Source organism: Osmerus eperlanus, chromosome 8, assembly GCF_963692335.1.
Source record: "Osmerus eperlanus chromosome 8, fOsmEpe2.1, whole genome shotgun sequence".
Lineage (NCBI taxonomy): Eukaryota > Metazoa > Chordata > Actinopteri > Osmeriformes > Osmeridae > Osmerus > Osmerus eperlanus.
The window spans coordinates 11,306,600-11,321,746 of record NC_085025.1 but is presented as its reverse complement, the minus strand read 5'-3'; the positions used below and the strand labels follow the sequence as shown (position 1 = coordinate 11,321,746).

The following is a 15,147-nucleotide window of genomic DNA, read 5'->3' as shown; positions in this document are numbered from 1 at the left end:
CAAAAGGTTCATAACGAACCATCGTTGTGTTTACCCAATTGTACCCAATACAAAAACAAATAAAAATAATTTTCTTTTAAACCGTCGGCAAATGTCGGGGGTCTGAGACAGCCCAACGGTTAAAAGAAAATGCTTCACTTTGTTTTTGTATGCGGTAAATTTGTCGCAATACGACGGTGGGTCACAATGACTGATGGGTCAGAATGACCCGAAGATAACACAAGGGTTAAACAGCTCCCTTTATACAGATGCTAGTATGAGTTGCAGTCCCCCCTTAACACTCCCTCTGTCTCTTTCCCCCCCTCTCTGTCTCTCTCTCCTGTTGCATGACTAAGTGAATGTGGCATGTTGCCGTGGTGAAGAGTCTGTGCCCCTGGCCGTTATATAAACAGTCAGAGCCCTGTTGCCATGGTGGCCCAGGTTGCATAAGAGGTCAGGGGTAGGAGAAGAGGGGTGTATGTGTGTTCCCAAACTTGGGACAATCATGAAGGAGATTTAGGGATGAAGTTAGCTGCAGATTGAGTGTGTGTGTGTGTGTCCGTGCATGCATTGTGTGTTTGTGTGTGCGTGGTGCGTTTATATTCCCATTAGTGTTTTCTACGAGAGAGAGAGAGAGAGAGAGAGAGAGAGAGAGTCGAGAGAGAGAGGAGAGAGGAGAGAGAGAGAGAGAGAGACGAGAGAGAGAGAGAGAGAGAGAGAGAGAGAGACAGAGAGAGACAGAGAGAGACAGAGAGAGAACAGAGAGAGACAGAGAGAGACAGAGAGAGACAGAGAGAGACAGAGAGAGACAGAGAGAGACAGAGAACACACACACATCCAGTCTGCCTCTAACTATCAGGATTTTTCACACAGTTAATGAATGTCCTTTTGTTTTAGATTGACTCAGTCACATGTGTTTTGTCTGGGGTAATTGGATGGGGGCATGAAGTGTTAATGTAAAGGTGTGCGTTTGTGTGTGTATGCGTATGCGTGTGTGTCTCTCTGTGTGTGTGTGTGTGTGTGTGTGTGTGTGTGCGTGTCCAGCTTTGCGGGAGTCCCAGTGGCAGGAGAGGGAGGAGCGGGCCAGACAGTACTATGAGAAACACCTGGAGGAGAGGAGGAGGAGGCTGGAGGAGCAGAGGGGGAAGGAGGAGAGGAGACGCACGGCTGTGGAGGAGAAGAGACGACAGACACTAGAGCAGGAGAAGGTGGGGCGCACGCGCACGCACGCACGCACGCACGCAATTCCACAGACAGAACCCCCCTCTTGAACCCCCTCACCGTCTCTGAAAGCATAACTAGTCGATCACGAGTGGCTCAACAGGTAGCTCATCTTTCAGGCATTTGGCTGACCGGGTTGGCGCTTCAGCGTGAGAAAACGGGGGGGGGGGGGGGGGGGTGGCGTGTGAGCGCGTGAAACCAATCAAATGCGTGTGTCTCACGGTCGCATGCGTGACAGTTGGCAGCCCTGCAGTAGTATGATAGATGGATCAGATTAGTGAGTACTAGTCAATCCAAACAACAACACTGCAACATTCCTAACACCTGCTTGGAGTTTGGACCCGAGAGTGTGTTAACCTGCTGGCTCTTTGGTGCTGGGCGGTCATTCATTACACACATAAACAGGAATACCTGCCTGCCGATAACAAAGAAAACACCTGGAATTCATTTCGATATTTTAAACGTGTATATGTACAATGAAGTCTAGGAAAGTCTTCTCATGACAATCAGAATGAAGACCTTGTGATTTCCTGACATAGTGTAGGTGTATAGTCTGGATTCTGAAGAATAATCGATAATGAATTTCTTTGGAGATTAGTTCCAGCAACCAGGCATAATCTGTGTGTACATGACTTAACTTCAGTGTGTTGACATTACTGATAACTGTCTTTTGAAGTGATGATCTGACAGGGTGTGTGTTGTCTCCTAACGGCTGATTTTGAATTGAATGAACACAAACAGACTGTCCCCCAGACCTAGGCAAATGGTCCCTGTTGTTAATGTGTAGTTGTGATATGGATGTTGTTGTTGTGTGTTTTTGCAGGCCCGCCACGAGGCAGTGATGCGCCGCACCATAGAGAGGAGCCAGAGAGCCAAGCAGAAGCCCAACCGCTGGTCCTGGGGCGGGCCGCTGCAAGCTAACACACCCAGCACACCTGGGGGGTAAACACACACACACACCAACATACCTGAGGGGAAACACACACACATACACACACCTTGGATAAACACACACACCAACATACCTGAGGGGAAACACACACACATACACACACCTGGGGTAAACACACACACCAACATACCTGAGGGGAAACACACACACATACACACATCTGGGGGGTAAACACACACACCAACATACCTAATGGGGAAACACACAAACATACACATGCCTGGGGGTAAACACACACACACACCTGAGGTAAACACACACACAACATACCTGAGGGGAAACACACACACATACACATGCCTGGGGGGAAACACACACACACACACCTGGGGTAAACACACAAACATACACATGCCTGGGGGGAAACACACACATACACATGCCTGGGGGAAACACATACACACTTTTCTGTTTAGATGTTGTTCTTGGCTTCTGCCTTGCTAAAGTGCCAATGATGGGTTTAACAGATTTTCTTTTAGCCTTCTCTTTCTAGTCTTGTGTGTGTGCGTGCATCGTGTGTTCGAATGGTCAGCCGCATCCTGCTACTGTATGCTGACTCATACCCTGATCTGGCTCTCTCCACCCCCTCCCCCCCCTCTCTCTCTTTCTCTCTATCTCTCGTTGTTTTTTTTTTTCTCCCCCTCACGGTCCAGGTTTTGTTGAGTCGGCTTTCCTCTATCCGCTCGACCTAGCCGGGCTGGAGCACCACCTCCAGGGTGCTTTCAGTGTCTATCGCAGATACGGCTTGAGCACCCAATGTGAATATACACCTTCAGCTAGCGTTAGCAAGCTAGCATTAGCAAGCTAGCTAGAGTACTGTGTGTCAACACCGGCCTGGTGCGTTAGCATGTTAGCAAACGTAGGCCTGTTTGAATGGCACTGTTAGCAGTAGCCTTTAACGGCAGAGAGTGTGATTCTGTGTTTTGCGCATGTTACCCTCAGAGGACAAGTATGGTAGATGGAGAATGTGTATTGCCTATCGCCCCACCCTCTGGTTTGGGGCAGGTGCACTCTCCTCAAATCTAGCCATGTCTTACCACTAGCGATGTAACGCTAGTCCTTCCATGACTAACCCTAACTGACTATTTGTAGTTTTGTAGAGTAGAACTATTACTCTCTTTCTTTCTTTCTTTCTTTCTCTCTCTCTCTCTCTCTCTCTCTCTCTCTCTCTCTCTCTCTCTCTCTCTCTCTCTCCTCTCTCTCTCTCTCTCTCTCTCTCTCTCTCTCTCTCTCTCTCTGTCTCTCTCTCTCTCTCTCTCTCTCTCTCTTCCACACACACACTCTCTCTCTCTTTCTCTATCTCTTCAATGGTGTATGGTCTTATTTATCTTTGTGTGTCTGTTTGTAGATGCTGACAGGAGGGTCAGTGTCGACCATGAACCTGTCCAAGCACGCGGACCCAATCATAACCAAGCGCCTCTCCTACTCCTCCGCCACTCTCCTGCACTCGCCAGACCATCGAGGTAAACCACACACACACACACAGACAGACGCAAGTAAAACTTCACATAGATGTTCTGCTGAAAGACGCACATGGTGATCGATTGTGTCTGTCCTTTTGACTCCTTCTTCCGTTTTCTTCTTGCATCCAAGTAAAGTCGGTCGCACATGGCCTCCTCATGTGATGTTCGATGTTGTGATCAAGTGGTAATGACGTAAACTGTCCGTACATGGAATGGGTTCTCTTTCGGGAACGCTGTCCCCATTCCATGTGCAGTAGCGAGGTGGTGGTGCGGTCGTGTGCATGCTGTGTTTAGAGTCATTGATGTAAGCTGCCCCTGAAGTTCATCTTGCCGTTTGTCGTTGCCCCCACAGCCTTACGGAAGCGGACGGCGTCTTCCCCCCTCGTTAGCAGACCTCAGTCTAAGCCCCGCCCATCCTGGGGCAAGCCCAGCCACGCCAGAGCCGCAGGTGGTTCTGGGAGACAAGGGTCACATCCCCCTGTGTGACACACACACACACACCTACCCACAGACGCTGCAGTGTCAATACAACATGGGCTGGAAGCTATTGAGGACAGGGGGGAGTCAGGGGAGCTGAGGTCTCATAACTGTACAGTATGGAAGAGGGGTGTTTTCCCCCCAAGTCCTGACCCCTTTCAGTAATCCCACCATGGCAGGATAATCTTTTTGTTTAGCTGGAAGCGGTCTGCTGTTTATCAGCCTTTTCTGCAGACGAGGAGAGGAGAGCATAGGGCAAAGAGGCTCACTTCAACTGTCAGCTACACACACACCACACACACCCACCCACCCACCCACCCACCCACCCAAGGGACACAAGTCGCTTGCACGCACATGCACACATTATCGAACACACATAGCGACCCACATGAATCCAGAGGAGTCCGGCCTCGTTCTATTCCCCAGCCTGGGAGGCTGTCTGGGTGCTCAGGTCCCCGTGACAAGGACCCGTCCCCTCGAAATAGATTCCAGCCCAGGTGTATCTGCCCCCCAAAGCTCCCTCGCTCCAAACAGCTTGGTTTTCAACCCTGACTGCACATGCTTGTCGGACAGGGCTCTCTCTGAACAAGACGCTGCGGCAGATCTACAAATGACTCGGCCTCTCGTTCAGAGAGGCTTGGGCCGCTCCGTGTGATCAGAGATCTGCCATGCTCCAACCTGACTCCTGTAACACAGCCAGTACAGTGTTGACGCAAGCAAGTGCACTGGACCCACTCACGGAGTGTTCTGCCTGAACCTTCTTCCTAGCTCATGCATATCCCTCTCAACCCTTTGATAACCTATCCAAAAACTCAATTTACCCATCAGTTACGTGGAAATGAGGGTCGAGGCGAATGGTGTTTCGGCTACCCACACCCTGCATGTATGTGGCCGGCTGACCGGGGGTGGCACAAGCAGGGAGCTCGCTTCAACCCTTTTGTCCTCCATGTTGTTTTCGGGAACGGTGGTTGGGTGGTTTGTTTGTTTGTGCTCTGAGCTCTGTGCTTTCCCTCCGCATGTGGAACCTCTTTTCTCCCCCGAATGTGTTGGGGCGCATGCTGATGACATCACTGCAAGGCGACACTAACACGCAGCTGGGGTGGGGAAACACTGTCCTAACACACCTCCCGGCTGCTTCACTCTGTTGTCATGGTTACTGTGTTAATCCACAGGGTTTGTTTGCTGTGTTCGGGCAATGTCACTGTCCAGCTTTTTGTCTATCCATGCTAATTGTGTGTGTGTGTTGGGGTGTCAGGCCAGCGTCGTATGCCATTGAGCCCCTGGGAGAACACAGTGGTCAACCGCCTGCAGCAGCCCACACACTCCTACCTGGCCCGCAGTCGCAGCGCCATGAGTCTGTCTGGAGACGCAGGTAACACACACACACACTCACACACACTTACTCACACACACAGCTATGACTTCCTGTCACTGCAGCGCTGAGACAGTCTGGAGGAGCAGGTAACACACGCACACACACACACACACACACTACTCCACAGAAACACACCTCGTCGACTCCGACACAAACAAGAGTTTCATCCTCACTGAGGCCTGTTGACCGTTTCAGAGCTTAATCACACGAGGTCAGACTCCAGAGCTTTAGCCTGTCTGAGACTCTCACCAGCCTGTTGCTGGCACTAGCCACCCCCACACACAGTTCCAACTAGCCACTCTTTCAGAGAGGTTTCCCCCATTGGCACCCTGCCCTGTCTCACTGTTACTACAGCAACTGTGTGTGTGTGTGGTGCCACATTGAAGCTGAGGTGTTTTCAGATGGTTCCTTTCTGCTTGTCTCTCCTCTCTTCTCTCTCCTCTGTGTTCTCTGTGCTGTTTAACAGTGTCTCTGAGGTAGATTGGGTGCCCAACATTTGACTGAATTGTCGTCTGGCAACAAAGCCAATTAGCAGTGGGAGAGTTTCTGTCTCTGTAACATTGCGGTTCATTCGTATTCTGTCCTTATGCACCTAGTCTCTGTTTTAACATGCGTACACACACACAAACAACTGCAGAAACTCTCTCACACGCACTACTGCGTGTGGAGTCTCTCGTCTTAGTCTTTCTTGTGGTTTTGGGTTTGCTGTGTCGCATGCTAAGTGTTCCTGCCTCTAACTCTGTCACTCTTTCTTTCTGGTGTGGGCCTTGCTCTTGGTGATTGATATGATGAGTCCGAGGTCGATAATCCTGATCATGTCTGAGAAGTAGGAACCATCCATCACTGGACCTTGTTGTAGGGGGGGACCACTTAATAGTGACACCCCATTCAATGTCCCACTTAAATGTTAATATAATAATTTGGAGATTCTAGAAGTATATTTAGTATATCATACTCACAATGTTATCTAGTGGACTACTTTATTATGAGTGTACACTGTTAGCTTGACTCAGTTTAACTCCAAATCCAGGTATAATATATCTACCATATTGATCGTCCGTATTGTAAGTCCAGTGATGGCTGCAGTGTCCTGACCGGCTGGAATTTGACACCAAAGCTCCTAACAATCGTTCTGTTTCTCTCTCTCTCTTTCTCTCTCTCCTTCCCTCCTTCTCGGCCCGCCACGCCTGTCCTCGCCTCTCCACGCCTCTCCTCGCCTCTCCTCGCCTCTCCTCGCCTCTCCTCGCCTCTCCTCCTCATCGCCTCCTCCTTTCCTCCCTCCATCCTTTCCCCTCGACCCAATCCATCACACCTACACAAAACCAAAAACACCCCCCCCCCCCACCGCCCGTCCGTCCATGTTGATTCCCCTGCCCCCCCTGGTGGGGTCCTGACCGTGTCACTGTAGCCCTGCCTGTTTGTCCTCGCTCAGCCTCCTGCCACCCCACAGGCTCCATGTCCTTCAGGGCCATCCAGGCCCAGCCCCTCCAGCCCCTGCCGCTGTGCCGGAGCCAAGAGCGCGGCCTCCCCAAGGACGCCCCGGTCCGCCGCAGGACCACCGGAGCCCCCGCCGCCGGGGTGAGTCGCCCGCCGACCCCCCCCTGATGTCGTGTGACGCTCGTGTGTTGAGGAAGTGTTTGGTGGTGGATGTGTAGAGAGCAGAGAGGTGGGCTGTGTGTGTGTGGAGAGTGCGTGTGTGTGGGAGAGCTGAAATCCATAGCAGTCAGACACAATAGGTCAGTGTGTGTTTGTCAGTGTGAAAAACGCACACTGGACCCGGCGTCCCATCTGTCTGCGTGTGCGTGCGTGCGTGTGTGTGTGTGTGTGTATAAGAGAGACAGATTATGTCATTAAGGACTTAGAGCCAAACCCACCCCTGTCCTGTATCTCCTACACACAGTATATACCCCCAAATAATGGGTTTACTCTAATGCCATTCTGTTTTGGTGGATGTTTTGGTGGAGAGGAAGTGACTTGTTGTTATTGGCTATCTGTGGCTGTTCCGCGATCTCTCTCTGACACCTCCCCTCCCCTCCTCTCCTCCCTCTATCTTGGCCCACTTCTCCCTCTCTTTAACTGCCTCTGTACACTCTCTTTCTCTCTCTGTCTCTCTCTCTGGTTGACAGAAGAAGGACCTCGACTTTGTCAGGAAGTCCTGGAGCAACCTCTCCCTCCCATTGGCTCCCACTCTGAGCTTGCCCCTTAAAAAGAGATCCCAGTCGCCGGGAAACCTGCCGAGCAAGGTCACAGCGCCCTCACCTGGCAGGTAGGAAAAAGAGGACTAAAATGGCATGCGGACATTTTTAGAGTCCCATGTTGTAGTCCGCTATTACCAAGAGGACTGTCAGTGGAGTTGGTCAATAAACATCAGCAACAGTTATTGACAATATCCCCGCCCACCTGTCAATCATATATACATGCTTGTCCGTCACCCTCTCCTTCCTTCCTTCCTTCCTCTCTCTCTCCAGACCCCCCCAGAAGTCGTCGGGGCGCCCCCCTACTCCCAAACAGCTCAAGTCTCCAGGCGGAGAGGACCCGGGGAACCTGCGCCCCAGGGCCACCCCAGACAGCCCCCAGGACCCGCCTGCTTCTGAGGGGGGCGGGCAGGAGCTCCAGAGCCCCCCTCCTCCCGGCCATGGCCCTGCCCAACCCCGGCCACCCACCCTGGGCCAGAACAAAGCCGGCGCCGACTCTGCAGCCGGCGGTGAGTTAGCGTGGCGCTAGCAGCTGTGGGGGAGCCTGACGGTAAACTCTGTACAGCGCCTCACCTCAACGTCTCAGGAGAAAGTGGAAATCGGCTATACGCGTGAAATGTCAAGGGTCGTTTTGTGTGTGTGTGTGTCCTGTAGAGTGTGTGGGCAGCCCTCCGGCCCACAAGCCCTCCGCAGGGACCACGGACGCGGAGGAGGCCACCCGGATCCTAGCGGAGAAGCGGAGGCAGGCCCGCGAGCAGAGGGAGAGAGAGGAGGAGGAGCGCAGGCTGCAGGAGGAAGCCCAGAGGTGAGCTGCGCTTCTGGCTCCTGTCTGTCCGAACGCCCCTCTGTCCATCTACTCGTCTGTATGTCTCTGTCTGTCTGCCACACCTGTGTGTGTGTGTGTGTGTGTTCAGAGTGGCCACGGAGGAGATGGCTCGCCGCAAGGCCGAGGAGCGGGCGAGGAGAGAGGAGGGGGCTCAGCGGCAGGCGGAGGAGGAGAAGAAAAGGAGGGAGGAGGAGGAGAGACGAGAGGAGGAGGAGAGAGCCCAGCAGGAGAAAGAGGAGGCAGACAGACATCAGAAACAGGTCCGAGTGATTGAGAAGCCCACTCACACCCCCCCCCCCCCCCACACACACACACACACTTTAGGGGTGTACGTCTTGAGCGTGTAGCTCTTAGTATTGTTGTTATTCAAAATCTCAAATTGTGGGAGTGTGTTTCTCTGTGTGCGCGCGTGTGTATGAATGTGTGTGTGTGTGTGTGTGTGTCAGAGGGAGGAGGAGGAGACTCGTCAGAGAGAGGAGGCCGAGCGACTGAGGCAGGAGAGAGAGAAACACTTCCAGAAGGAGGAGGCTGAGCGCCTGGAGAGGAAGAAGGTAACACACACACACACGTACACACACACACTCTCTTTTAGGGGTCCGCTGTCTGGTCTGAATTCATCCCTCTCTCTCTCCAACACACAGCGCCTGGAGGAGATCATGAAGAGAACACGCCGCTCAGACCCGGCAGAGAAGGTACACACACACACACACATACAAACACATGCACACACATATCACTACACTGGTCATTTACATTGTTAAAGTCTTGTTCTGTCTCTTCCTCCCTCACTAGAAGACCACCCCACACAGGAATGGAGAGAGCACAGGTAATTGTCTGTTAGATGCTGAACATATAGGCGTAAAAGATGGAGTAAGACACCAGCTGTGGTGTAGCAGCCTGAGGCGAGGCCAGAGGTGTTTGCTGAACAATAAAGTTATTTCCTGAACAATAAAGTTCTTTGCTGAACAATAAAGTTCTTTGCGTGCCTCCAGCATCGACGCCTGACTCCCCGGGTCCTTCGGTGGCGGTGGGGGGCGTGGCCGGACCAGGGCACGGTGACCGGAACGGCCACAGCTCCTCCCAGCCTTCCCCCTCGCCTGGCAGCGTGCCAGTGCTGACCTCTGGTGACAGCAGGTGAGACTGCAGGGAGACACGGGGGAGAGAGAGGACCGTGATCTGGATGTTAGCAGAACAACCAACTGGGACTCATCCACCCTCTGCATCTCCCACGTTTCCTCCTCCTTAAGCCTCTCTCTCCCCCTCTCTCTCTCTCTCTTTCTCCCTCCCTCCCTCTCTCTCTCTCTCTCTCTCCCTCCCTCCCTCCCTCCCTCCCTCCCTCCCTCCCTCCCTCCCTCCCTCCCTCCCTCCCTCTCTCTCTCTCTCTCTCTCTCTCTCTCTCTCTCTCTCTCCTCCGCTCCAGGGAGAACGGACAGTTTGAGGAGGTGATTGAGCTCCCTCCTGACCCCAGCCTCTCACCTCCTGATGAAGGGGAGGAGGAGGAGGTCCAGCGTGGTCCCGTTATAGCCTTCCATGAGAACGGTCTCCTGAAGCCTCTGAGTGGAGTCGACGATGTATCAACCCAACAGAGAGCAGGTCAGGCATCTGTCTAAAGGCTTACTGGCAGGTTTACAGTATCAAGGCAGACAGACAGGTTTACAGTATCAAGGCAGACAGACAGGTTTACAGTATCAAGGCAGAGAGACAGGTTTACAGTATCAAGGCAGACAGACAGGTTTACAGTATAAAAATATACAGATCATAGACAGTATTATGGTTTAAAGGCTTCGTTGGTACGTGTGATATTCTATTATATAATTAAAGTTGAGCATCTAGGATTGACAGTATAAAGAATGTGTACAGTACACAGACTCATCTGTTCCTTCGTGTTGTTTTATGATTCTTCCTGGATGCCCAGATGTGGTCTGACTGCCCTGGACAAGGAGAGAATGGTGGAGAGCTGAGGTCAGTCGAGGGGAGCGAGAGACGGAGGAGGGAAGAGAGCGATGAGGGAGCAGAGAGAGAGAGGTGGAGCAAGAAGGTAGGCCCAGACTGAGGAGAACGAGCAGAACTGAAGGAAGATGAACGCCCACACAGGGAGAATATCTCTTCCTGGACTCCACACAAAACATCCCAAAGCCCGTCACCTCCAAAGAACTCTCCAGACATTTCAGACACGCTTTTCCAAGTTGTTGTCCTACAGTGGTAACCAGACCATCTCTCTCTCTCTTAACACCAATGGCGTGCTGTGTGTGCCCCAGTGGCTCTTTCAGTCCCCCGCCCCCCCTTCCTCTTGAAAGGAATGTCCTGAAACCCCAGGATCCAGTGGAGGTCCGTACCATTGTGAGACTGTCACAGGGGGGTTTCCACTGCTGGGTACTAACCATACCTGTACATTGAGATCAGCTGTAAAGTCCTCTAATCTTATACTTGAAGAATTCCTTGTTGCTGTAGAGGTAGAGTTGGAGGCGTGACCCAACTTAGACGGGGAGGGGTCGTGGGGAGAGGTTTGATGTATCATTTAAGTTAAACAAAAGAAAATATTCCTTATTTTTCGTCTTTCTGTAAACTAAGAATAGTGTGTACACTACTGAGGACCTTGTTTAGTTTTATAATTATTGCTATAAATATGAAATGTAATTTCATTCTACCCCGCCCCCCCCATACTTTTTTTGTTTCATTTGTCGGACTTAGCTTTAAGATCTGAGACTGGTCTTCCCTTCTTTACGCCAACATTTCTTTGTGAGATTGATTGAATACTATTTTGAATGACACCCCTGTTGTTGATGCTCACAGATGTGATCTGACCAATCAGCAGGCTTAGATGACCTTGGCGATTTTCAAACTGTCTTCCATTGGGCGACGTTCTACCTTTGGAACAAAAAGCAGGAAGGAGAGCGATCTGTGATGTGTATCGAATTATTCATTGACCAGTTAAAATCTACACAAATTCTAAAATGGCCTGATCCTAGTACAGACCCTGGATGTTTGGAAACAAGGGTTTAGTGGAGTTAATGCTGCTACAAATGTTCCTTTGCCTTATCAGATCAGAGGGGGCGATCACATGACACAGAGGTCGACTACATCCCACATACAGCCAGGCAATGTTACCAGGCAGATATGTATTCCCTACATGAGTTTGACGCACACACACACAGACCTATTCTTAATTGGCTTCTGTCTCTTCTATATGATTGGTCAGATAGAATAGATGGTGAGGCCGACTCTTGATCGGGATCTGTGATTGGACGATTGGACATCCGTCATGTCATGGGCCTGTGCTCATCATGAAGTGTTGTGAAAGGGAGTTGGGATGCAGATGGACTTTGTGCACTGTGTGATAGACCCCTCGACGACTATTCTATGAAGAGATTGAAGTTCTAAACAGATCCTAGGTTCCACCCAGAGAGGACACCAAGGGCGTGCGTGCTTTCATCTCCGGCCTCGCCTGTAGCTGCTGTACTCTCCATCACTTGGTTCTCAAAGCTTTGCACTTAAAAGGTTCCAGTTCTGGTCGGAACCCTCTCGACTTCAGCCGGACCAGACATGGAATGGACTTCAATGATCCATCCATGGTCACGTGGTCGACAGTAAACGTACATTTTTGTCCACAACATGGAACAAGAATGGAGAGCCTTTCAGCCTTAGTGCTGTAATCAGGGCAATATTAGCATAAACCTATCTGGTTAAATGGAAAATGTTATAAATACATAGATATGTGTATAAGGACAAAGTGTATATTTTAATAAGACTACAAAGCTTTGAAAACTAACAGCCCTATCCTGACACGGATAGGGGGTTGACACTAAGATGGGTTCTGTCCTGTACCAAGAACCTAAAACACAGCGGTTCCACTAGAAAGGTTAATACAGGAACCTTCATTTGTCTTTGATGGATTTAACAGTTCTTCTAACCAGGGACACATTGTCAAACAATACATTTCCCAGTGGTTCCACCTGTATAGCATGTCAATAAAGAATTCAAATTTTGTCTGGAAATTGTGTGGTCCTTGTGTTGTAATAATGAGCGAGAAATCTCAGCCTGGTTGTGTATTAGCGGTCGCTCCGGCCTTAAACAAGTACATAAAGACGAGGTTTATTTGAAGAATAGTTTCAAATGACAACATTGAAGGTGTTCAAATGGTTCGCAGTTCCGTGTGAAGAATGACAACTCATACATTGAAATGGGAAACCGATTCAAATGTGAATACAAAGCATACGGCAGTGTGAAGAACTGGAACATGTGTAACAAAGATGGAGAAAACAGGAGATTCTGACAAGAAGAAATATTTACATTCACAAACAGGACAGGAACGGGCATCACAAGCACAGAACGACCAGGACTTTTCTTTTCAGCAGTGGGTGGGCTTCCATCACCACACACAGCGTTACCCTTCAGCACATCCACACACAGCGCTGGCCCTGGTCAACACGCCCTCCCATCCAGGCAAGTCTGACCACAGACCCAACCGGGTTGGCGACGGTAAATACGAGCTCATGCTCCGTCCAATCACGTCCGATTCGAGATTCGGTGGCGCTAGGAAAGGATTGCGTCCTCAAGTCCTGTTCGAACACGGCCTCTGGTGGTCAAGTCTGTCTGGTGGCAGCTGCGTGTTGGGCGGCGGCAGCTCCGCGGGCTCCCCTCTCACCAGTAGAAGGTCTTGGTGAGGAAGCCGGCGGCTGCGTTCAGCCAGCTCCCGCTGGCGTCGTCCTTGGCGGTGGTGCGGGAGACGGCGCGGTCCGTGTCCCTCTCGGGGCTCTCCTCCTCGGGGAGGTAGTCGGGCAGGGCCCCGTTCTCCTGGACCTCCACTCCACTTGAGCTGATGGGCAGCAAGACCTGCGGAGAGACACACACACGCACGCGCAGGATTCTTAACTACACTGTCCAGAGCGATGCAGGGATTTGATCAAGCAGAGCTTGTTTGCAGCGACGGTCTGACGAGCAGCCATGACGACGACACTGCCCCCACCTCTTCTCCGGCTTCGTTCTTCACAACCTGCTGGGCTGACAGCACCTGGGTGGCAGCAATAGCTGATGCCAGGCTCTGTGGAAAGAGAGAGAGAGCAGGTGTGACATGACGAAACGTCAAGAAAACTGACACTACGTTAGGCACCAGTCAAGCTAGGTCTGATAGGTCTGAGCATGCCGTGTGTGTGTGTGTGTGTGTGAGCCTGAGGACCAGGCAGTTACCTCAGTAGGCAGGTCTGAGCGGATCCGGACGGTGCATCTCTTGGAGGCCATCTGGAAGGTGAAGCTGATGACCCCCTTGACCTTGAGGAGAGCCTGCTCACACATACCTCTCTGGTCCTGGCCACGGGACAGAGGCACCAGTACACTCAGGTCAGTCAAGGACATCCACCCACCTTCAGACATCCAACCTTTTATAATATATCTCAATGTCGGATGTAATGTTTGAATGAGAGCGTGAGAGAAAGTGTGTGTGTGTGCAGTCTGTGTCATGAGTGTACATACAGTGCTGTCTAGTCCCTGGATGTGCAGGGTGACAGACTTGGCCTTCTTGTTAGAGGAGTTGAGGAAGAACTGGGACTTGTTCCTCCTCCCTCTCTCCGGGGAGCGGGGGGGTGGTGCTTTCAGGATACCATACACCTCCTTCGCCAGGGCGCTAATGTCAACCGACAACCCATTCCTAAGACAATGAAATGGTACAGACATCATGGGTATAGAATGCAAGTACTACTTTCCAATACTGTCGAGTGACACATAGGAATGAATGACACGTTTACTTTCATTTGCAGTTTGTGACTTTGAAGTCTTATTCAGGCACACATCACAACGTTGTGCATCACATTCCACAGTGTACAGGACCAGAGAACCCACCCGAACTTACCTGTCTATCAGGTTCTCTAAGCTCACCATCATCCCAAGTTCATTCTTCATGATGGGGATGTTTTGATGGGATTCGGCTAGGTAACGCAAGGTCTGGCCGCAGACAGAGCGGTAGAAACGTATGAGTAAAGGCATTTTACTTTAATTGTATTGTTGTTTTGCCAAACACGATACAAGCAATGTTCTATATTATTCCCAGGGTAAGTACCTGCAGAGTGGCGAATAGCACTTTAGTGTTTTGGTGGTCCATGAAGAGTACCAGGCCTGGAAGACAACCCTGGTCCTGGACTATGGCCTCCCGGTTCTGAGGTTCGGTGGCCAGGTCCCGTAGCTGGCTCACCACAGACAGAGCATCCATCATCTTAACAACTCTGCTACAGGATACAAAAAACGAGAAACATACATTTGTCTATATAGAGTTAGCTCGTTAACAACGCGTAATGGTTGGCTAGCTGCCTAGCTTGAGTTAGCCAAGAAAGTAAACACGTTCGCTAACTAGCGCGTTACTGTAGCCTAGCCACCAGTTAGCTAAAAGAGGGATCAACTTTAGCGGGTTGAAACGTCAGTTTATGTGGAAATATTACTTACCACTTACGGTTAGTTGTTGTAACTGGTTAGTAAAGTTATATACTCCTAACTAGCTTGATAAACACAGTTAACGTGTTTAAAATGTTAAAGTGATGGACGTTATCCACGTAGGGAACTCGCTCTTGCACACAGAAATACAAATTGTGTGCACCTTCATTCCGGCTGATCATTGGATGAAAGACTCTTGTCACTTCGCACAGTGTGCTGTTCCTATTGGTTCCCTGTTT

General features: G+C 50.8%; 2 protein-coding genes across 3 annotated transcripts in view; one reads left to right on the top strand and one right to left on the bottom strand.

The window, feature by feature from the left end:
- The window catches only part of map7b (microtubule-associated protein 7b), a 15,415-nt gene extending 2,644 nt beyond the window's left edge, over positions 1–12,771 (top strand). Inside the window, 18 exon segments of the mRNA XM_062468111.1 lie at positions 1,024–1,187; positions 2,024–2,142; positions 2,807–2,910; positions 3,501–3,514; positions 3,516–3,615; positions 3,968–4,063; positions 5,348–5,464; positions 6,876–7,045; positions 7,594–7,733; positions 7,936–8,171; positions 8,317–8,467; positions 8,577–8,748; positions 8,935–9,039; positions 9,130–9,180; positions 9,281–9,314; positions 9,481–9,622; positions 9,909–10,081; positions 10,404–12,771. Coding sequence (XP_062324095.1) covers positions 1,024–1,187; positions 2,024–2,142; positions 2,807–2,910; positions 3,501–3,514; positions 3,516–3,615; positions 3,968–4,063; positions 5,348–5,464; positions 6,876–7,045; positions 7,594–7,733; positions 7,936–8,171; positions 8,317–8,467; positions 8,577–8,748; positions 8,935–9,039; positions 9,130–9,180; positions 9,281–9,314; positions 9,481–9,622; positions 9,909–10,081; positions 10,404–10,414 — 2,099 coding nt within the window. The 3' untranslated portion in view covers positions 10,415–12,771.
- armc1l (armadillo repeat containing 1, like) lies at positions 12,520–15,145 on the bottom strand. 2 transcript variants are annotated; one of them, XM_062467300.1, is made up of 7 exons: positions 14,928–15,145; positions 14,541–14,706; positions 14,334–14,425; positions 13,958–14,132; positions 13,676–13,792; positions 13,455–13,529; positions 12,520–13,321 (listed from the first exon to the last, which is right to left on the bottom strand). In XM_062467300.1, exons 2-7 carry the CDS (start codon positions 14,691–14,693, stop codon positions 13,130–13,132), a joined length of 804 nt encoding a protein of 267 aa, XP_062323284.1. In that variant the 5' UTR covers positions 14,694–14,706; positions 14,928–15,145; the 3' UTR covers positions 12,520–13,129. The 2 variants fall into 2 exon arrangements, with proteins under 2 accessions (XP_062323284.1, XP_062323283.1); XM_062467299.1 differs by having other exon boundaries at positions 14,921–15,144.
- Between the last annotated feature and the right edge of the window lie 2 nt (positions 15,146–15,147).

Coding starts and splice junctions, on each gene's coding strand:
- armc1l (XM_062467300.1), bottom strand. CDS start 14,693: ATGATGGATGCTCTGTCTGTGGTGAGCCAGCTACGGGACCTGGCCACC. Junction 14,426..14,540: donor TGCTATTCGCCACTCTGCAG/GTACTTACCCTG, acceptor GTCTGCGGCCAG/ACCTTGCGTTACCTAGCCGA. Junction 13,793..13,957: donor TCCAGGGACTAGACAGCACT/GTATGTACACTC, acceptor TCCCGTGGCCAG/GACCAGAGAGGTATGTGTGA.